Consider the following 23302-nt stretch of genomic DNA (forward strand, 5'->3'; position numbering starts at 1 on the left):
ATGAGAAAAACTGAGAAAATTTACCTCTCACAGCCCCTTACCAAAAGAACGACTGAAAAATTGAGATCGAAAGAAGGTTGGCTGCAAGAAGAGATGGTAACCAAAGGCGCGCTGCGATTCATGGGGTCGCGAAGAGATGGACACGACTGAGCCACTGCACTGAACTAAATCTAAACAAATAGCCACTATGTAGAACAACGGTCACAATAACTTGAGATGACAAAAACAGAGTGAAGTAAAAATATTGAAAACCAATATAAGATTTGAAGGCACGATTGCTGTTTTAAGGACAATTCAGGAAGAATAGAGATCTTGATTTATTTAAATCTAAAGTCAAATAACATGTTAAAAATTTAAGGGGGCACACTAAAGGTTACAACTAAAATATATAAATTCCAAATCAATTTTAGGGAGGGGGCAGTTAGAATAAATTTGATTTATGAAGCAAGGCATTTAGAAAATACAAAATAAGGTGGTAGACATATATCAACTGCAAGAAATATAAACAGCTTAGAACTGTTGGTTAATAGAAAACCTCAGATTAGATTAAGAAAAATGTGTTTAATTATGTGCTTTTCAAGAGACACACCTAAAATACATGAATGTGAGAAATAGACAACCATACAAGCTGAAGCAAACTGAACTGAGCTGTTGAAAACCTTTCTCTACACATATTTGTGTTTTCTAGTGGCAGTATTATCCATCAGTTCAGTTCAGTTCAGTCCAGTCGCTCAGTCGTGTCCGACTCTTTGCGACCCCATGAATCACAGCACGCCAGGCCTCCCTGTTCATCACCGTCTCCTGGAGTTCACTCAGATTCACGTCCATCAAGTCTGTGATGCCATCCAGCCATCTCATCCTCAGTCGTCCCCTTCTCCTCCTGACCCCAATCCCTCTCAGATCAGAGTCTTTTCCAGTGAGTCAACTCTTCACATGAGGTGGCCAAAGTACTGGAGTTTCAGCTTTAGCATCATTCCTTCCAAAGAAATCCCAGGACTGATCTCCTTCAGAATGGACTGGTTGGATCTCCTTGCAGTCCAAGGGACTCTCAAGAGTCTTCTCCAACACCACAGTTCAAAAGCATCAATTCTTCAGCGCTCAGCCTTCTTCACAGTCCAACTCTCACATCCATACGTGACCACAGGAAAAACCATAGCCTTGACTAGATGGACCTTAGTCAGCAAAGTAATGTCTCTGCTTTTGAATATACTATCTAGGTATTATCCATATGTGGTGCTAAATATTTAACACAAATTTTATCACTTAATACATGTACTAAGCAGAAGAAAATCTGAGTATGCTGGTTTCCTTTGTTCAAAATTATTTTGTAGATGACATATTAAAATTACTGTTGTCAAGTTTCCATTTTTTATTGACACCACACCTTCCTTGCTCATAATTTCCTTGACTGTTCACCCCTTAAATGAGCAAGATGATCCAATAAACCCTGGTATTGCTATGAGGAATCCTCACACACTCACCAGGGCGTAATCCAGAGGTGGTGCAGTCGGTGGAGACCAGAGGGGCCAGACCGAGACTTCTCATAGTGTCCAGAGGCGTTAGGATGAAGGTTCTGTCCCCTAGAAACCCCTCTCTGCAGGTGACTGTCTCAAAGAGTCAAGTGTCAAAGTCAATGACCTCGGCACCTAGGCCCTTGGGGAATCCCTTGAGGGTCAGTTCTGGTCCATAGATACCTTGGCTCCGTTTCTGTGATCTTCTTCCTGCTGGAGCCTACTCTGAAAACTTACCTGGCTTCTCTTCTGTTTCCTCCTCCTGCAGAAGATGGAGTCCCTCGCACAGCGCGATCCATGTCCCTCTCGCTGGGAAAGGTATGCATATTCAAGGAAAACTGGGGAGAGACAGAAATGTCTACAGTCAACCAGGAAATCATTCATTCTCGGATCCGCAGGTGCCAGAGAACCTCTGGACAGAGCCTCTCATGCAACTTCCCACACTTGCTAGCTCACCCTGCAACCTTCCCTTGCTTGTGGCTTCCCAGACTGTACCACCTCTTTAAGGAACATGAAATGATGCATGCACTTTGCTATTGTCATAGATAGTTCTCTTGTGCTAGTCAGGTTTCATACACTGTCCAATGACTACAGGTCATTTTTGTTCCACTTCTTTAGGATCTGATTGATTAAAATCAGAATTGGGACTTCCCTGGCAGTCCAGTGGTTGGGAAACCGCCTTCCAGTGCAGAGGGTGTGGATTTGATCCCTGGTTCCCTCATAGCTCAGTTGGTAAAGAATCTGCCTGCAATGCAGGAGACCCCAGGTCAATTCCTGGGTTGGGAAGATCCCCTGGAAAAGGGAAAGGCTACCCACTCCAGTGTTCCTGGGCTTCCCTTGTGGCTCAGCTGGTAAAGAATCTGCCTGCAATGCAGGAGACCTGAGTTCGATCCCTGGGTTGGGAAGATCCCCTGGAGAAGGGAAAGACTACTCATCCCAGTATTCTGGCCTGGAGAATTCCATGGACTATTTAGTCCATGGGGTCACAAAGAGTCAGACACAACTGAAACACTTTCACTTTTCAGGGAGCCAAGAACCCACATGCCTCATGGTCAAAAAAAACAAATCATGAAACTGAATCAATATTGTAACAAATTCAATGAAGACTTTAGAAATGATTCACATTAAAAAAGAAAACCTTTAAAAAATCAGAAGATGTTGAGAAATCACTCCTCACTAATAAAGAAATGTGTTAATTTGGGCCACTCTCTCCACCCCAACCTCCACCATCATTACCTTAAAGCCAGAATAGCCAATGAATACAGCATTAGGAATTAGTAGGCATTTCCCAGGCCTTCCTGAACTTTAGGTGCTTCCTCTGTGACAGTGGATCCATTCTCTTCCCACAGAACATGCCCCGCCGGAGGGTCAGCGTTGCCGTGGTGCCCAAGTTTAATATCCTGAACCTGCCGGGCCAGTCAGCCAGCTCATCCCCCATCCCCTCCTTACCAGCCCTGGTGAGTATCATGATGCTTGCCTCCCAGGCCTCAGGCTCACAACTGTGGGGGTGACCTGGATGGGGCAGCATCAAAGAAGTGGGGAAATTCACAGCACAGATTCCGTGCTATAGCTATAGGCTGAGAAACCTCAGCATAGACCAGGCCCCATGTATTGCACTGCCCAGAGAAGAAGACATAGTATCCCTGAACAAGGTGCTGGCCACTCAGAGAGTGTTCCTTACAAAGTGTATCTCTCTTCATGCTTAAACCAGAACCCTCCACTCTACAGTGTGTTTAAACAGCTGAAAGTTGCAGTGTGGAGTAAGTGGTAAGCTGAGCTTTGAACCCTAGGTACTCTGATTCCAGAGCCCGAGTTCTTCAGCCTGATGTTACCCTGCCTTGATTCATTACTGCACTGTTTACAACATTGAAAGACTGGACATAACCAGGATTTCCATTAATAAGAGATCTATTTAAGTAAATTATGAATAGCCCAATAAGGAGTTTCTGTGCAGTTGCTAAATATAATGATTAAAATGTAAATTTTTATTTATTGGCATGAAGAAAGTCCATAATTTATTACAAACAAAAAGCAAAACCCCAGTATTTACAGTGTAACTCTGTTTTTTAGTTTTAAAAAAGTGTAGACATAGAATATCTATGTGTAGACATAGAATATTCTGAAATAATATCTATGGAACTACTACTAATATTTATTTCCGGGCAGTGGGAAAAACCCAGGTAATTTTAATTTTTTGATCCCTTTTTATATGTCTATAGTAAAGCTGTATTACTTATAATTAGAAAAAAATTCATTTCAATTTTTTTAAAACAAAGACTGTTCCTATAAACAGCTCCTATAAACTGTTCCCAGAACTTTGTGAATCTGGTTAATCCTATTTAAAACTCTTTAATTATTTCTCCAGTTGTTTCTCTATGCCCTGTTCATGATCAGCACCATTCTACAAAGAGCCCATCTGACTGTATAAGCAATAAAAAGCTTTACTGTACTAATAGGTAGAAATAACTCTAAAACTTCTTTCACTTCCGATCTTGAGCATTTCAATCATCCATGAGATCACTGTAAACTCCCAAATCACTCACTAAAATAAAGCAATTTGAAAAAAAATTTTTGAAAAGGAGCTTCAGGAGTACTAATTAGTATGTTTTAACAGAGACTATTTCACAAACTATACTAAAGGGATTGGCAATCAGGGCTGTCCATCAAAATCACACAGGATGCTTCTAGAACATTCAATGCCTAGGCCCTACCCCAGGATTCAGAGACTGGTCAGCCCTGGCTTCTCCCTTCCTAGCTCATCCTCAATTCAATATCTCCTGTTTTCCATTCAGTCAGAATCATCCAATGGAAAAGGCAACCCACCTGTCTCCTCAGCACTGCCTGCACTTTTGGAAAAGTGAGTATGTCCATTTTCTTCTTAACTTTGGGGATCTCGGAGGAAAAGTTCTCCAGCTCACTTTCCTCCCATCCTCACTCACAAAATGCAGTGGGAGGCAAATTAAGTTCTAGGGGAAAATGAATGGTACTCTGAGACCCACAAAGATTTCAGACCCAGTTTGCAAAATTTCTGGACAAGGAAGATGCTGTAGATGAGTGCAAGTGTGCCTCAATCCTAGAAGAGCCCAGAGGAGACAGAAGCCTTCTTTATTCATTAGGATCCTTTGAGCTACAGGTACAAGAAAGCCCCAAATCAAAGGTGTTTAAATAGTAGGTGAGGCTTTTCCTGGTATGGCAGGGCCCCAGCTCAGCCTCTATAGTTTCCTTGTCTCTCCCCACTTTGCATGTTGACTTCATCAGCAGATTTGTGACAAATGGCTAATGCCAGGTGTTTCATCCAGACATGACAACATCTTGAGGAAGAAAGGGACCATCTTGTCCCATGCTTGTTTCTTAGGGACCAGCCTTTCAGTCTTCCTTTTTATCTTGTTAGCAGATTTGGAATATGGTCCCTTTCTAAACCAATCACAGGCGATGTGATTGACAATGAGACTGTCATCATAGCTTTAAACTATACCCTGGAGATGGGAAGAGAAGATCAGCTTCCCATGGAGCAAATGGATCCATGAAGAAGAGTAAATTCCCAGGCATAAATCACGTTGCTGTTAGGAAACAGGAGGAAGAATGAATAATGGGTTGGCAACAAACAGTTTCTGCTACATGTAACTTTTCTAGGCATCTATGCTATTTGCAGTTCTTTTCATCCTTAGCTGAAGCAAGGCAGGCTATTTCTACATACTCAGAGAAGTTTATAACTTGCTTTTCCAATTCTTTCATTTACTTGCTGGAAACATCTGGATCACAGCTGCCACCTCTCAGAGCTTTCCCCTGTGTCTTTCTTCATTTGGTAGAACATACACCTCTATTCTTCCTTCTTCCTTGCCTTGAGACAGCTTTAGTACTTCATTTTTCATTGCTATTAGAATAGTTTTGTTTGACCTGGCAAGGAAGGTCTGTGTCGTGTGCCTTTTTTTAGTACAGGCAAGCTCCCAGCTCCTCACCCCAGACTCAGCCTGTTTTCCTCACTTCTCAGTATATGCAGCCACCAACCTATCACTCAGTGATTCATTCTCTGCCCATTAATCTTGAAGTTGGCTAGCAATTCTTCACCTTGCCACCTTACCCAGAGAAAGCTTAGAGATCCTTCATGTTGAGTAGGGTGTTTTGTTTGTTTCCTTGTTTTTTTGATCACTTCAGGGACATTGTAAAGGGGTGATAGACTCACAACCATGTGGAGCTAACAGAGCCTACAGAATCTTGCCAAGTCCCTAGAGTCATAGTGTCCAGGCCATGGTCTCTGAATCTCTCCAGAAACGGTCATCTGATGCCCTGAGTGAGAAGCATGCTAAAATTCTCCCCCCAGGTCCCACCTTAGGACACACCAACCCCTTTTCCAAGAGGGCCCTGACAAGGCTCCATTCTCAACCCTCAGCCTGTAGAGCCAGTCAAGGCAGAAGATCTATATCCCCTTTCTCCCCAGCAGACTTTCAGGACGCGGCAGGGCCTGTACTCTGTAGAACGAATGCTCAGGCCAGCTGACAGCTTCCATCTGAGGCATCAGAGATCATCAAGGATCTCAACTATCCTTAAGCAGGAGAAAGTGAGGTACAAAACTGGGACAGTAGGCAGCAGCCCTGAATCAGGAGCGGCAACGAATGAGGATCGATGGTGGCAGCACCACTCCAAGGGTATAGAACCAAGAGAGACCCAGACAGAGTGAGGACTGAACCTCGTCGAGCAAGAAACCCTAAAGAAGCAACTGCATGCTGCTCATTCTTATGGGCTATTCAAAAAGACCACCGTGATACATTACCCATGCTGTGGTTGACTTGCCTGTTGGGAATACACCCAGTCTATAAAGATGACTGCAAAAAGGGGAGGGTCTATTCAAAGGAGGAGGGATTCAGATTAACAACAACTCTCCATTCTGGATTTCTAAAAGATGCAAAGTAATTTTGATCTAAATTTATGGAACTGGAAATATCTGATAGATTGCCAAGAGATCGGCAATGAGACAATCTGTGAGTGAAAATGAATTCATAATTTCCATTCTAACAGAAACATGGTTGTTTATAACTGCCTTTTCCATACTGTTAAAGAGAAACAATGCATTATCAGTTCATAGGTATTACTACCTAGATTGTTGTGTTTAAATGATCTCACATTTCCCTAAGCATACAGTGATTGAGCAGGAAGGGAGTTGGCTAAGCACAAGAAAGATGATGAGAATATCATATTGCCTGTGGATAGTTCACAAGCAAATACCTGATCACAGACTGCACTCCCGATAATAACTTGAAAGAATTCTGAGCCTTGTTCTTCCAGATGACTTCATAGAAACCCGTTTTTCACTCAACAAGGGTCTAGGAACCTGTAGACTGAGAGAAAAATAGAGTAATATTTTAAATTAGTATTAAAGATTAAAATAGAATAAGGCTCAAGAACAGTTTCATTTTAACTTGAAACAGTTTCAGTTTAACTTGAAAAATCTATTTATTCATAGTCTTTCATTTCTTCACCAATTAATGACCAAGACCCAGGCACCTGGAATGCACTCAACGAGCTCACAGTATAATGGGAAAGACAGATGGAAAACAGCCTATTGTAATATAGTGTGATGAGTGATATCAGAAGGAAGAACAGGTTATAAGCAAACAACACACAAGAAAATGAGCACATCACCCAGTTTTGGTAATTGGGGTTGCTTAGCAAACATTTCCTCTAGCAATTTATGTTAAAAGTGAAACCTGAAGGTTATAATAGTTAACCAGGTAACTAGGAGGTTAATAACATTCCAGGCACTAAGGCAATAAAGTATGGAGTAATCAAGGAATAATATTGAAGATAATGAGAATTACTCTTATTATTTACTGCATGCTTACTTGATGCCAAGTTCTGTTCTAATTGCTTTGCATTAATGATCTCCTTTAATCCTTATAATAATACCATGAGGAAGGTATACTATGAATATTTTTGTCTTATAGATGGGGACACTGAAACTCAGAGAAACCATCACATGCCTGAGGATATACAGCTAGTAGATAATAAATCTCATGCGCTTAACCTCTTAATAGACACTCCAGCTGGAAAAATGGGAAGACATTCAGTGTGACACGAAAGAAGAGAGTGGATTTAAGAGCTATTTTTGAAAAAGCTCCTGTGAGCTATTGTGAAAGAACTTGGTGACCGGGCGTGGAGTGGAGGGTGGAGTGGATGGGGGTGCAAAGTGCACACAGAGCCGTTCACTGAAGGATCAGCACCATCATAAATGCGGATGGTGCACAGGGCTGGTTTCATAAAAGGGGCCATTAGATTGCTATAGCACAGAGCAATTTCCTCTTTAATCTGTAAAATAACCATTTTCTACATTTTTGAAGCAGTCAAGATAATTGCTTAAAGGTTTTATATCACATTAAATATATGTAGTGAAACAGTTCCCCTTTGCTGATAGTATTCTGAAATAGATTAGCCCTCAAGCAACCTATTAGTAAACTCCAGGAACCTGGGACTGAGTAACCGAGACTAAGGGAGTTCTTGTAGCCAAGGTCCCCCAGGCTGGACTTGTCTGAGGGAACCTTGGTAATGGGGGTGGCTTTCAGACATAGCTGAGCCCGAGAAGGTAAGATCTGTCCATGGGAAAGCACTGGAGTCGCCTTCAAATACTGTTGACCACGTGGGAAAAATAGAATCTAATATATCTGCAGGTCAAACAACACATTTTGACTAAATATCTCTTCACATTACTGAGCTAAGCACAATGACAAACATTTTTGACCCAGTGGACGTGAGAGAACAATGAGCCTCATTCTAATCAGTCATCTCAGGAAGAAAGCACACAAGATTATGAACTGGGGACAGATGCCAAGATCCATGAGTGTCTGGCCCAGAAATCTCAAGGTGGGCACTGGCTGTGCTCAGCTCCAAGTTTACAACCATGCATAGGGGTTCCTTCAGCTCAGTCCAAACACTGACTTCTCAGGAAAGAGTCATTTACATAGAGGACCTGCCCATTTTGTAAGATTAACCGGTAGGGGATGAGCCACAGAGAAGGCAATACAGCTCAGCAAACACTTAAAGGCACTTCCCATGTGCTAAGCATCATTCAAACTGAAACACAGCCTTTCTCTGCAATCACAGTCATACAGAAGGAAGAGCATGTGTATAAAGTGCCATAGCTCTGAGTTATGCTGTAAAAGAGGTTTCCTGAGAATATAAAGGGAGAGATCAACTTTAACCAGAGGGTGTGAGAGAGAGGAAAACATTAGCAAGAGTTCCACAGAGGAAAATATATTTGAACAAATCCTTTGAAGTGCATGGGGAGAAGATTCCAGATAGTTGGAGAAGATATTTTAGGAACTATAAGCTCAGTCTAGGGGCTTCCCTGGTGGCTCAGATGGTAAAAAATCTGTCTGCAGTGAAAGAAACCTGGGTTCAATCTCTGAGTTGAGAAGAACCCCCGGAGAAACAAATGGCTACCCGCTCCAGTATTCTTGCTTGGAGAATTCTATGGACAGAGGAGCCTGGTGGGCAACAGTCCATGGGGTTGCAAAGAGTCAGACACAAATGAGCAACTAACACACACACAGGCTCAGTCTAGGGGTCAGGAAATAACTGCAAACATTTTACACCCTACCATATTTTGTAAAGTCTTCCCATAGCTCAGTCAGTAAATAATCTGCCTGCAATGCAGAGACCTGGGTTCAATTCCTGGGTTGGGAAGATCCCCTGGAGAGGGAAATGGCAACCCACTCCAGTATTCTTGCCTGAAGAATTCCATGGACAGAGGAGCCTGGTGGGCTACAGTCCATGGGGTCGCAAGAGTCGGACACGACTCAGTAACTACACCACCACCACATTTTGTACAAGAATGGCTTTCCCTGCCCTGGGCTGTCGCTCTGTTTTTCTGCTCTTTTTCCAATCATTTGGAAAAATAAGAAAATTGTACATTCGGCAGAGGTCACATAGAAGGGAGGGGATAATGTGATTTTAAAAAGGAGAAATGTTATGAATAGCTGATATTTTTAGAGTGTTCTTTCTTGTTCACGATGGGTTTTGGTTTCCAACCTGATGAAATGTAAATTTTACAAGGCCTGAAGGAAACTAAAACAAGGAAACTGATGCTGAGAATGAGGAGACTCACTTATGAGGTGGTCAGGGCTGAGAGGTCAGTGGGGGTAGCTGCTGTGAGCTTCAGAGTCCTGGCTGCAAAGCTCTAGTCACTGGTCTGCCTTGTTTGTGGTCTCCTCCATGACAAGACTCTCATTGGAATTCCAGGCCCCTAGGTGAGCTGCAGGATACATAGGGAAGGCACGGCCATCAGGCTATTTCCTTTCAACTCGTGATTTCATACCTCAAATGGACTCCTGGCACCATCAGCTATCCTGCTTTAATCTAGCACGTTTGGCCCCCTTACCTCCACCTCATGATGCGTACGCCTCCTCTTCCCTCCTCAAGATTGCCTAGCCTCCCTACTTCTCACTTTTAGTAGATGACCTTGTTTTTCCATTTTATAAAGAAAATTTAAGCTCTTGGATGAGAAGATTCCTCTCATCTTCCTTTGCCAGATTCCCAGCCCCCCATCTCCATCGCCTTCCTGCCTTTGTTATGACTAAGGAGAAGTTTCTCTACCTTTCTAAGGTCTGCCCCTACTTTCCTTTTCAAAGGGTGTATTTCTTCGGTCCTCCCTTTCCTCTCATCCCCGCCACTGAACCATTCTATGCACATTAACGTGTGCTTCTGTCCTTTGACCCACTGCTTCAGCTGCACATTCCCCCACTCCCTGTCCTTGTCAGTTTCCTGTGTCTATGTCTTCACCTTTCTCACCTCCCAGTCTTCACTCAGCCCTTTCCAATCTGTCTTTGGCTCCGGCCGTGTCACCAGAGCTCTTCTTGACCTCCACGGTATCCAGTCCAAGAGTCACTTCTCCTATACACATCTGAGTCAGATTCTCAGAAGTTTGTGCGTATGTGAGACAATGCTCCCTCCTTGACACGCTTTCCATGTTCGGGGCAGGCAGGGGCAGAGGGTCCTATTGCTCGCTGCTTATAAAATCAATAAAGTGGTAGAAAGGAAAATTCCTTTAATTGGAATGCTGGTAGTCTGTGAAGATGGTGGACTCACTGTCCCCCAAAACCACCTCCAAAGATCCTGCATGGCCAGGAAACCTTTAAGCAGAAGGAGGGAAGTCATCTCAGTTAATCAATGGGATGCAGGTCAGAGTTGTCACTGTCCCCCCACTGCGTGTAGTCTCATTGACTCTAGATGTTATATTGTTCACACAGTTTGGTCACATGGTTTGTCTGGGAGATGACTGAATGGGGAGCTAGGGAATAGACCTGGTCATCTGTTAACTTATTCTTCATTTCTACCTTTTTGATCTATAGGAGGAACCAGAAAGTTAGGCAAGTTGTGCTTGCGCCAGAGATAAGTAGAGCATGGTGGTGCCTGGTTTAAAAATTAGTTACAGGGACTTTCTTGGCAGACCAGTAGTTAAGACTCTGAGCTTCCAACACAGGGTGGGATGGGGTGGGGTGGGGTGGAGTGAAGTAGGTTGATTCCTGGTCAAGGAACTAAGATCCTATATGCTGTATGGCATGAATGAATGGTTAGTTTCAATATAGCTTTGCTAAAGTGGCAAGGAAGGGGCTTCCTTCTGAAGGAGGTTTCCCACAAAGAGCTGCTTACATTTTCTCAGCTCCCAGGACTCCTCACTCTCTGGTTCTCCTCTCACCTCTCTGCCTGCTACTTCTCAGCTCCTCCGCAGGCTCCTCCTTCTCCACCTGAGCTAAGGGTGGACATGCACGTGGCTCGGTCCTGGGTCATCTTCTCATCTTCCCTCACACTTGTCCCCAGACATTCTTTCCCACTCCTCTGGCATTAAACCCCAGCTTCCTCCTGAATGTCTCCAGTCTAGAGTTCTCCTCTTACGCACTACGGTACATGCAACTGCCAACTTGGCATCTCCAGCTGGATAACCTTGCAGGCATCAAAGATACATCTTATCCAGAAGTTAACTCTTACTTCATTGCCTCTCTTCAGTCCCTCAAACTTCACGTCTTTTGTACCTCAAGGTCTTCACACATCTGAATCCTCTACCTGGGATGATCTTCCCTCTGCCATAGATGTGGCTGGCTTCTCATCTTTCAGGTCTGTTATTCCATTTCCAAGAGGTCTTTTGTAGCCATTCAATCTAAGCAGATTCTTCCCTTGTTATTTTCTGTCATTGCACAGAGTTTATTTCTCTCATAAAAGTCATCACAATTTGTAATTAATTTAATATTTTTCCTTGACTTTTTTGGGCATTTTCTCCTGCTGTGCTCCATGTTGGCTAAGACTTTTCTTTTGTTTCCTAATGTCTCCCCAGCACATTACAAGGTGCCTGTGACTTAATCCTGGGTAGATATTTAAATGAATGAAGCAGAAGATGGACCACAGGGATGGGATGACTCTGAACATTTGGTCCACCCCCATCTCCTTCCTCTTAGTGCCCTGGAGCTCCCAATAGCTGTCTGTCTACTCACAGCATCTCCTGGAATAAGAACGAAAGTGGGTTTGAGAGCAGGAGGGAAAAGGGGAACTGGTACAGTACTGGATGTTTGGGGGTGGTCTAGGGAGGATTCATGGACCAGAGCCTGTAAAAAAAAAAAAAAGAATCTTATCTCAAGATAGAAAGATTGAAATAGATTCAACCAGAATGAGCTTCCTCACTTCTGTGCAGGAACAGGCCAAAGACATGGTTTGGTTTTCAGATGCCCTATCTGTCCCTGAAAGGATGTCCTGTACTTGTCTTCTCACTAGTGGAAAGACAAATGGGGACCCAGATTGTGAAGCCTCTGCTTCTGTGCTGACTCCAAGCTGCCTGGAGGGGATCAGCCAGGATGCTAAGGCCAGGATGGAGGAAGAAGCTTACAACAAGGGGTGAGTCAGCTGTCAGCAGCCCTGAGGTCACCTGGTATGTCTCACAAGATACCTTCCCACAGACCTTTCCTGTTTCTTAAAGGATTTAGGGAAGCAACTCTTGGCCCCAGGACCTCCTTGCCTGAGTAAGGAATTACATAGGAAAGAGCAGTACTGTTCCACAGGAAAGACAGGAGGAAATGGGGCAGAAGGGTGTGGTTAGATAATAACCAGACTGCCCTCTTTTTAGGCATAAAGCCACCAGAATGATCTGGAAGTCAAAGGCCCTGGGTGGGTTCCTCTTGGTGGTGCCTGAGGCTTCCTGACACATGCCCAGAGCAGTCACGCCGCTGCCAGCAGTGTTCTGGAGCAGCTGCAGCCCCACTTCCCAAAACTGCTTCAGTCATCCCTTCTTCTTGCCGCAGGAGTCCCCTCAACTTCTAGCCACTCCCTTCTCCAGTTGAGCTTCAGTAGCACCTTTGGCCTGTTGTCAGTCACTGATGGGGCAGAATACTGAGCAGGGCCCCTGCCCAGCCAGGTAAAGAATTACCTCTGACCAGGCACTGCATCCTGGGCTTCTTGCCCTGTAGCCCCTGAGGGAGCTGCAGCCTCTCTCTGACATGGAACCTATGGGCTTTGGTGTGGTGGTACCTACAACCATAGCGGGGTTTGCCCCGGCCCAACTGTGCTGGCCTTAAACACTCGGTTGTTAGACGAGCAAAAAGTATGCTCAGGGTAATATCAATCCAGGGAGAAGGAAGTCAGAAGATTTCTCTTGAAAAGCCTGTCTTTTCACCCATGCCTGTCCTCTGTACTTAGAATGGAGGGGAGTGAATGCTTCCATTGGCTTTGCGACCATTTACAGAGAACTTGTGTGCATTTCACTTCCACAAAGCTTCCCAACAAGCCTGTGTATGAGCCCCACCTTCCCTAGGCCAAGCTATACTCTTGTCACTTTCTCAAAATGTTCCATCACCTGTGCAATGGGTGCCAGCCCCTCCTTCTCACAGGGGAGTGGCCGAGGCTCCAAGGCCACACAGAGAGCAGACGCAGTCCTTAGCCCTCCCAAATGGTTTGTTGGAGAAGAATCTAGCCAGGAGACTGCACCCACATTTTTTTCCCCATCTGTTTTGTCACACTTTCACATAAACAGGAAGGATGACTGGGGGTGAAGGGAAATCGTCCTGATATGAGCCGCCGTGGGATGTGGTGGCTTTTCCCTATTGTGTGGAGCCACAGGAAGTGAGTGCAGAATCCCAGCAAGTGCTCAGAGCCCCTCCTCTAGCAACTTGGGGAAGGATGCTCTGCATCTGCTGGCCTTTCCAGACTCAGTTGTTCATTGTTGCCTTCCAGATACCAGGAAGGTCTAAAGAAAACCAAGGAGCTTCAAGACCTGAAGGAGGAGGAAGAAGAACAGAAGAGTGAGAGCCCGGAGGAGCCGGAAGAGGTGGCAGAAACTGAGGAAGAGGAGAAGGAGCGGAGAAGCAGGTTGTAGCCCTCACAGTTGCTAACATGGGCCTCAGTCTCTTTCACTGCACAGCATCCCTGGAGGGGCCAGTCCAAGGCGTCCAGGGCCCAAGTGAGCAGCCAACAGAAACCAAGAGGGAACTCATGTCGGAGGAGGAAGCAGAGGGAATCCCCAAGAGTCCAAGTAGTTAACAAGGGGCTGTTTGCAAGGGTTTAGGGGTCAGTGATGGCCAAGGGTGGGGTCAGGAGTTCCTAAGAGCTGGGAAAATGCAAGGGACCACAGTTAACTCACTGCCCAGCCATCCCCATGAGAGATCCAAGGTCAAGGGAGTTGGCCTGAAGCCCTAGAGGAGGATGAGGGTGGAGGAACACGTGGAGATAGGGGACAACTCAACTTTGTGGCAAACATGAGTCTCCAAAAGGTTCCTTCCATGGTGACCAAACAAATTTGGTCGTCTGGACATTGTTTTTACTTTGGACTGGAAATACTCAGATTTTTCTTTTTAAATATACTTCATATTTTAAGTGCATTTTCCACAAAATCCTGAAAAACCTATGTAACATGCAGATAAAGGTAATATAGATCCGGCATTTTGCCCTACCTGTGCCCTATGGATCTAGTGACAAATTGACATCCTGGATTTTAACAGAGGGCCCCAATTTTGTATATCCAGCCCTATTATCTCTATTAGCACATTTAAACTAGAAGTCTTGAGTTTTGGATTTTTAAAATGTAGTTACAGCTAACTTGGAACACTTCACCAAAATTACTGCTTTTAGACTCCCAGGCTACCTTTAGTCCAGAATGACTTTAGTCAAAAATGATCAATTAATCTAATCAGCTGCTTCATTTGGGATGGGGTATGTTGTCTATGCCTCATTGCTAGCAGACTCTGGAAACCATATGCATGCAATGAATCATGTAATAAAATGCAGATTCGAAGTGAGATGGATATGCTTCAAAGCACATAAGAACAAGCAGCAGAGCCCAGTTGGCAGATTCAACCAGAGTAAGAGGCGTTAGCCTGCATGAGTCAAGTCCAGTGTTCATGGGAAGAGAAAGTGTTTCACAGTTGGAAACAAATGTGTGCTAGGATGCACTACCTCTGCTAGGGAGAGAAGCCCAGTGTTCACAATCAAAGCACAGTCCCTGCCCTGAGCGACTGGGTCCTGTCTTTCTCGGTCTTCTGGCTCTCCTGGGGGTCCTCTGCTCTCATTTTGTGGGCCACCACTCTATCTCCTCTCCTTTAACGCAGTCAAGCCCAGGCCTGACAACAGCCCTTTCTTTGGCTCCCTTCAAAAAAAAGACAGGCTGGGACTTCTAACCCTTCCAAACACCAGGAAAGAACAAAAGGAACAGAACACAGAGAGTACATGGAATATAAACACACTGGTTTACAAAGTACAGGGCTAGAATCCTTATCTAGCTGGTTTGATCTTGGGCCATTGGCAGCTCCCTCCTAATTCATGGAATCCCAGCAGAAGAGAGGCTGTGCCCAGCTCTCCGTCTGTCCAGCTCTTGGTCAGCAGTGCGTGGCAATGGTTGCCCTTCACATCCATTGTCCAAGAGTGTTCTCGGTCCTACTGATCCTGAAAGGCCTTGTTCTCTCTCCCAATCCCTGCTCCCTCTAGATTCACTTTCTGATCTTAAGAACATGCCTGGACCTCAGGGGATGGATACCAGGCATCAGCACACCCTCAGAAGGGTCCTTAGCACATGGTACAGCTTCACTTGTTCAGGCTCAGCAGTGTGGCATCATCTTCTCCATAACGACTGACACTGTTCTCAGAGAAACTGCCCACTCACAGTCACAGGATCCCTTCCTCACCCGTCACCCAACCCAGACCAATCCCAAGAGCCATTGTCTTGAATGCCAGACAATCCATTCATCCCCAAGTCCCTAACACACACAGTTGCCTGCAGGCACCTCTACTCAACCACAATTCCCACCATGAAATTTTGGCATCTCACTAACAAGCAAGGTCTGAAGTTGTGAAAAGTTCCATGTCCTATTTAGCGCATTTGAAAAACACTAGGATCACCCCAGCAGCCAACCCTTTATTGAAGACATTCAACCTCAAACACTGAATCTCTCCTCTATTATAATAATATAATCTGTTCTCAATATTACTTTCTGGAGGATCAGCTTCAATGAACTTATTGGGTGAATCAACCCAAGATCTTAACTATATTAAAAGAGAGAACATAGCTCTTCTGACATTTACGTAATGCACTGAATGAGACTCATAAGATGGGACAGAAAACTATTGTCTTGGCTCCCAGTGTGTCTTCAGAACTGCTCCATGGGGTTAAGATGATATTAGGCAGACTCCTTTACTTTTCCAATAACTCTCAGAAAATAGAAGTCTTCTGGTCAATTTTAAGTCCCAAGGATAACCTCATTTCAGTCATGTAAATGGCTGCTGCTGCTGCTGCTGCTAAGTCGCTTCAGTCGTGTCCGACTCTGTGTGACCCCATAGACAGCAGCCCATCAGGCTCCTCCACCCCTGGGATTCTCCAGACAAGAACACTGGAGTGGGTTGCCATTTTCTCCTCCAATGCATCAAAGTTTAAAGTGAAAGCGAAGTTGCTCAGTTGTGTCCTACTCTTAGCAACCCCACAGACTGCAGCCCACCAGGCTCCTCTGTCCATGGGAGTTTCCAGGCAAGAGTACTGGAGTGTGGTGCCAGTGCCTTCTCCGTGTAAATGGCTAGATCCCTGAAATAGTCAAAATCCCGAACTTAAAAAGTTCAACTTTCTACCCATCCTTTCCTGCCTCCAGTCAGCTTGGCTCTGCCTCAGGAAGGAAGCCGATAGTGGGGACAGAGTTGACTACTTCTTGCTCTCTGTCACTCATGCCCTCCACTGAGCTTAGTTAATGCAGCACCTGACCTCTCCAGGGCTGGGAAAGGGGACAGAGATTAAGGGTAGGAAAGGTATTAACTCGCTGGTCTTCTTGTGAGCGGGCTCCAGGCCTTAGCAGGGATTTAAGGCTGATTTTTTAAAATTTATTTTTACTAATTTATTTGGTTGTGCCAGGTCTTAATTGTGGCATGTGGGATCTGTTTCCTGGACCAGCAATTGAACCCGGGCCCCCTGCATCGGGAGCTCAGGATCTTAGCCACTGGACAAGGGAAGTCCCCTGACTCTCTGGTTTTGTTCAGTGTGGTGTTGTATGGAACCTTCAGAGAATCCCACACCACCCTCCCCACCCCCCACACACACCCACACCATTACTGAGGATCTCTCAACTGCAATTCCCTTTGTGAGGTCAAATGCAGCTCTTCTGGCTAGCTGCTTACAATCTCTCTCTCAGTCCTTGGGCAGCTGGAAGTGTACCTCTGTGCTCAGCTTCTGGGCAGCGTTTCCAGGTCTATGCCACCCTGCGCCAGCTCTCCCTCTCCTGCCTATGCCCAGTCAAAGTGAAATACGCATCTCTGGCCCACTAGTGGTGGGAGGACGGTTCTCGGTCTCATGGCCCCATGTTCTGATGGCATCAAGCAGTTCCGCAAGCTTCTCATTCTTCAGATCCCTCAGGTGGGGGTCGCACATCAGCCCACTCACCATGTGCCCAAATGGCAAGGTACTGAGCATCTCCTGGCCTAGGTGACGGGGAGCAACCTCACTCCTCCCAGTGGAGGAGTAGGCAGAACTCAGAACAACCAAAAATTGATTTCCGAAGGAATTCTATTTCTAATCAATAATTCTATTTCTAACCATTTTTATAGACTTTAAATGGGTAACCAGCTGAGGGTCACAAAGCCTATCTTACCCTCCTCCTTCCCAACCCCTCTAAAGGATGGAGTGAGAGTGGGATTCTTCCAGCTCCAGCAGCTTGTTCTGGGGCCCAGAAAAATACAGCCCAAAAGAAAGACTGTGCCATAGCATCTAACTGTATCTAAATAGAAGTTAAAGAATCAAAATGGTGCCAAAAGAAAACAAGCTTCCATTTCCAAATTCTCTCTCCCCCTACAGTTATGAAAGTAGCCAATAATTTTCCACCTTGGCTCATGTGCTCACTGTTTTGCTTTGCTTAACTGCTTCTGAAACAATTATCAGTGGTTTCCCATGTGGAAAAGAAATCAACCAATGCTTTAACATCCAAGACAGATACTCTGAGCATCTAATCCCTTTGTACAGAGGGTATTTGTTTAATCTTCTTACCCATTGTAAGACGTCTAGAACTGTCTACTTCTCAGCAAGGCCACTTGCTATGTGAGGGTCTATGTGAGCCTCAGGATCTGGAGAAGGCCCTCCTGCCACTTCTCACCTCCTCCATTTGGTGATGTTCAGTATTCTCAGTTTTAGATCAATCGATCAATCAATCAATCTGGGATTAGAAACAGGAAGAAATTCCAGCTTAATGAACGTGTCCGGGCTTCTCCAGAGAGCTTTAAGAATGGACTCTTCCAAGTGGGCCATCTGACCAAATGTCTTTTCAGTACAGTCACTCAGTCATGTCCAACTCTTTGCGACCCCATAGACTGCAGCACGCCAGATTTCCCTGTCCATCACCAACTCCCAGGGCTTGCTTAAACTCAGGTCCATCGAGTCAGTGATGCCATTCAATCATCTTTTAACTGTGCCACAAAAAGAGTGGAAAAGTTGAAAGGCAGTCAGGAAAAGAAGAAGGAAAAGGTAGGGTGGGGGGAAGAAAGGGGAGGTGGGAAGAAATTCTAGCTTAATGAATGCGTCCGGGGCTTCTCCAGAGAGCTTTAAGAAGGGACTCTGCCAAGTGGACCATCTGACCAAATGTCTTTTCAATTCAATCACTCAGTCGTGTCCAACTCTTTCCAACCCAATGGACTGTAGCCTACCAGGCTCCTCCGTCCATGGAATTTTCCAGGCAAGAGTACTGGAGTGGGTTGACATTTCCTTCTCCAGGGGAGCTTCCCAACCCAGGGATTGAACCCGGGTCTCCCGCACTGCAGGCAGATGCTTTACCGTCTGAGCTACCTGGGAAGCCAAGGGTGCAGGGTGGGGGGACACAGGCAAGAAGCAGAGGTGAGGGGATGAATGGCAAGGAGAGAAGAGAGAAAAGTGTGGAGAGACCAGAGAAAGTGGAGGAAGAGATATTTGGGAAGGAAGATTTATTTTAAATTTATATATATATTTTTTTAATTGAAGGATAATTTCTTTGTAGAATTTTGTTGTTTTCTGTCAAACCTCAACATGAATCAGCCATAGGTATACATGTATCCCCTCTCATCTCCCCATCCCACTCCTCTAGGTTGATACAGAGTCCCCATTTGAGTCTCCTGCGCCATACAGCAAATTCTGTTGGCTCTCTATTTTACTGGGAAGGAGGATTACTAGGACTGAGAAAATACTTGAATAAGTCACCCTGAGGTTGCCAGAGCTAGGAGTTCTCTGGAAGCCCCTGGGATGGTCTGAAGTGAGCTCTTGAGGTTCCTGGTTCTGTGTCGTTTATTATTCAACGTCAGGAGTCTTCTAGGAGTTCGTCACAGTCCTTCCACTCTGGACATGGTCACATGTGGAACTGAGCACAACAAATTATGCCTCTGAACATGGAGGCAGGGGACAGGTTGTGACACCAAGTACAGAAAAGATGCTGGGCCCGCATGGATGCATGGGAGTCTGGGTCAGCCAGCCTGGATCTCGGGCCCTGGGGGAGCTCAGATGTCAATGGCCATCTCATGAATGGATGAGGGCATGTGGACGGTTAGCATCAGAATCACCTGGGGAAATGTTTAAACAGTGGACTCTTAGACCGTAGCTTTGAAGATTCTTAGTCTGTAGTCCTGGGGTATTTTGAATAATTACTGCTAAGCAATTCTGCACGGGTAAGTTTGAGAACCACGGCTCAAGACAACTTGGAAAGTATTCCAGACAGAAGTATGGGTCGGGGCATCTTATATGTGTCCAATATACTAAACCCGCCACCTGTTTTTTTCATTTGACAGCAAACTTGAAGAACTGGTTCGTTTCTTACAAGTCATGTATCCCAAACTGTGTCAGCATTGGCAAGTCATCTGGATGATGGCCGCGGCGATGCTGGTCTTGACTGTCGTGCTGGGGCTCTACGGTTCCCACAGCTCTTGCGTAGAGCAGGCCGATGGGTCCCTTGGGAAATCCACATGCTCGGCAGCCCAGCGGGACTCCTGGTGGAGCTCGGGACTCCAGCATGAGCAGCCTACAGAGCAGTAGAAAACCCAACACTCAGGCCGTGCCCTGCTCCAGCACACAGCCTGTCGCCCTTTCCTCAAGCGAGATGCGTCAGGCCTGGGCGTGGGCATGCCACTGCTGCCATCAGGGGAGCAAGCAGGGGTTCCTTCACACTCGGCACCCCTGCGGGAGCTATTCACACACAGTAGCTGATGTTCCTGGAGGATCGACAAAAAGCATCAGTGGACAAAGAAGTAGCCATCACCAGGGGACTTGAAGAGAAGAAGGGAATGCGGCCGCGCCAGTTCGGATGGCTGGGGAGAAACAAAATACCTTCCTCACAGGCAAACATGAAAAGCCCACTCTCCCTGGTTTTCCTCTCTACAACTGATCGGAAATCAGGCACGACTGTGCCTAAGGGCTAACTCTGCCCTGAGGATCAGACCTGGAATTTGGAATAGCAACATGAGTATCTTCCCATTTCACATCTCATTCTTACTGACTCTCCTTCAGCCTCGCTGCCTCCTCATTGCAATCACAGTTGCTCTTTACAGAAGATGGAAAGGTTTCTCAGAAAAATATTTAGGCTGATTTTAGCTCAGTGCTTGAAATGAAATGGGAAGATGTAAATTAATACATATGCCTCTGTACACATGCAACACACACACACAGACACATACACACACAGAGATCCACACACACAAAGCACACACGTGCATGAAGTCAACTGTTCTCCAACTGTGTGCTCTGGGTGTGTGTTGGGCATAAAGCCAACCCACAGATTTTCACGTGTGGGGCAGTCACCAGGCACTTACCTATTCAGTGAGCTCTCCACATGGATTTACGATGTTTGAGAAACACTGAAAACTCATGACTTGCGTGGTGAACTTGCTGGTCTCCATTTCCAGTGTTAATTCTAAGCTGCTATACAGCATGGTGGGGGCTTCCCAGGTGACTCAGTGGTAAAGAATCCACCTGCCGATGCAGGAGACACAGGTTCAATCCCTGGGTTGGGAAGACCCCCTGGAGGAGGAAATGGCAACCCACTCCAGTATTCTTGCCTGGAAAATCCCATGGACAGAGGAGCCTGCAGGCTATACTCCATGGGGTCACAGAGAGTCAGACACAGCTGAGCGCACGTGCATGCTTACGGCATGGTCTACCCCCACTTTGCTCTCTCTGGGAAAGGAGGAAACAGGGTGTGCTTCAACTTCGCTGTGCCCACGTGCAAGCGTGCATCTCTTCCACAAGGCTCCAGTTTTGGTGGGATTCCCAATGCAAGTGAAGGTCTTGGAGCTTTCCCATTATTTAGCAGAAAACAGCAAATCCCACCTGCAGCTTGACTTCTTGCTCCCCCTGGATAGCCACTGCCTGCCTTCTTACCACATCAGATCTGGGGAGTGCTGGTTTCTGTGTGGCGTTTATGGTGGTTTCTTTGCTTTTGTTGCTGACCCTATGTAGAACTTACTATGAGCCAAACACTGGTATTATATAAGGATTCATTTACTGTGTCCTCAAGAAAAAGGAAAAAGCTATGACTCTGCCCATTTTCACATAAGGAAACTGAAGCACAAAAACACAAGTAACTTGCCAAGGATACCCATGGGGTTGGAAGGTAAACCCAGCCAGGCTGGTCCCAGAGGCTATGCTCTTAACCCTCCGCTAAATTGCCTTTTCCAAAGGTCTTCTATCTAGACATGTTCTGTTTCAGCCCCACACCTCCAGGTAGCCCTTCAGCTACTCCAAGTCATTTCTGGTTCCCAAACCAGACTGCTTTCTCACGCTCATTTTTCTTCTGCTGCAATCCTCTTTCCTTCCAGTCACTCTTCAGGACCAAGTGCAAAAATCACCCGCTCCATGCAGCTTTAGTGGCCTCCCTCCAACTCCACACCAGACCACATTAATAGGTCATACCCTTCTCTGTACTTTCCAGCACTTTTAAAACATTTTCATTACTACTACTAATGAACATTACTACTATAGTGTATCATAATATTAATAACTTATTTATGTGTCTGTCTTTCCAAGCGTTTTTCCTCAAAGACAAGAACCATGTCTTACCCATTCTCTGGGTAAGTGCCTAGCATGGTGGCTGATGCTTGGGAGGGTGTCATTTAATGTTGGTCAGAAGAATGAGTGTGCAAGGTGGTGGAGAGCAGTCTGGGAACAGCTGACGTTTTGCATACTTCCCAGCACCAGCATCCTCACCACCACCATCTCAAATGGTGAGTGAGAGAAATCACATCTTTATTAGCCTCAACTTATTCTATTATTTTTTCAATCTACTCTGTGACCTAACAACATCATTTCCAAACTAAAGGGTTGGGCTTGAAGCAATCACTTCTTTCAGAAAGACCGACTTAGATCAGGACCCCTGGTAAAACAGCTTGATTTTTTTTTTTTTTTTTTTGGAGCGGGGAAGGTGGCACCCTTTTCAGTGGCAAGAAAACTACTGCAAGAGAAGTCCAAGCCAGGGTTGACCAAGGATGTGCCATTAAGGTAAAGAGGCGCAGATCAAGGCAGACAGACATTGGATTCACGGATGGATGATCTGCCCTACCTCTTCAAGGGGGAGCAGACACACGAAGGAGCTTTAGGCCCTCAGAGCCAAAGGCAGGGTGTAAACAGAGCTCTGGAGAGTGTGGCTGTGCCGCAGGACTCTGGGCTGGCCAGTCTCAGCCTGCCTTGAAGAAGGACTGGGCCAAGCTGACCCATTGCCCGCTTGGCCACAGGGTTCCCACCTTTGTTTCCAGTTGAGACAAAGGCCAGGAGAGGAGCTGCAGTGAGCTCTTGAGCCCCCAGCTGCTTCATAGAAAGGCCTGCAAGAATGCTTCCAGATCAGGCCCTCAGCCAGACGACTTTATGAGTAAGGGAGGTCAAGGACAAGAAGTGACCAGAAGGAGCAAACGAGTAATCACATTACCAAGGGCATTCCTGAAGCAGGACTCCTCGGTATTTCTTAAAAGCAAAGATGGACCTAATGCAATTGGAACTGTTGCCAAAGCAGCAGTGAAATGGAGAGAAACAGGCCCTGTATGTCCAACAGTGAGTGATATTGATCAGAAATAAAGCTCCCTTCCTTCACCATGCCTCTGGGGTCTGACATTTCTGCTTGGCCCTAGGACTCTGTTGTTGGTGCCGCGATGTCCCCTCCTAAAGGACCTTCACTTTCTGTGTCACTCCCGCGTACAGCCTGGCGGAGTAAGAGGAGAGGGAGACGCGGGGTTTATGTATCACTGGCTGGCAGTTCCTAATGTTGTTAAACCTCACACAGGTGTGCTAGCATTGAACTATAGAGTGTCACGTACCTGAGTTTGAAAATAAAAGCACATTTCCAAACCTT

The 23302-nt window shown here is 45.7% G+C and overlaps 1 protein-coding gene across 9 annotated transcripts in view; it reads left to right on the forward strand.

Moving 5' to 3' along the window:
- The window catches only part of IRAG1 (inositol 1,4,5-triphosphate receptor associated 1), a 118972-nt gene extending 95670 nt beyond the window's left edge, over positions 1–23302 (forward strand). For 8 of the 9 annotated variants that reach the window (XM_027979395.3, XM_042233060.2, XM_060399904.1 and 5 more), the window contains 6 exons: positions 1780–1829; positions 2861–2968; positions 4304–4368; positions 12267–12386; positions 13719–13853; positions 19758–23302. In XM_027979395.3, coding sequence (XP_027835196.2) covers positions 1780–1829; positions 2861–2968; positions 4304–4368; positions 12267–12386; positions 13719–13853; positions 19758–20001 — 722 coding nt within the window. In that variant the 3' untranslated portion in view covers positions 20002–23302. Of the gene's footprint in view, positions 1–1779; positions 1830–2860; positions 2969–4303; positions 4369–7453; positions 12015–12266; positions 12387–13718; positions 13854–19757 lie in introns of those variants that run through there. The other variant, XR_009596628.1, reaches the window with a different exon arrangement.

This window comes from Ovis aries, chromosome 15 (genome assembly GCF_016772045.2).
Source record: "Ovis aries strain OAR_USU_Benz2616 breed Rambouillet chromosome 15, ARS-UI_Ramb_v3.0, whole genome shotgun sequence".
In the NCBI taxonomy this organism is placed as follows: domain Eukaryota; kingdom Metazoa; phylum Chordata; class Mammalia; order Artiodactyla; family Bovidae; genus Ovis; species Ovis aries.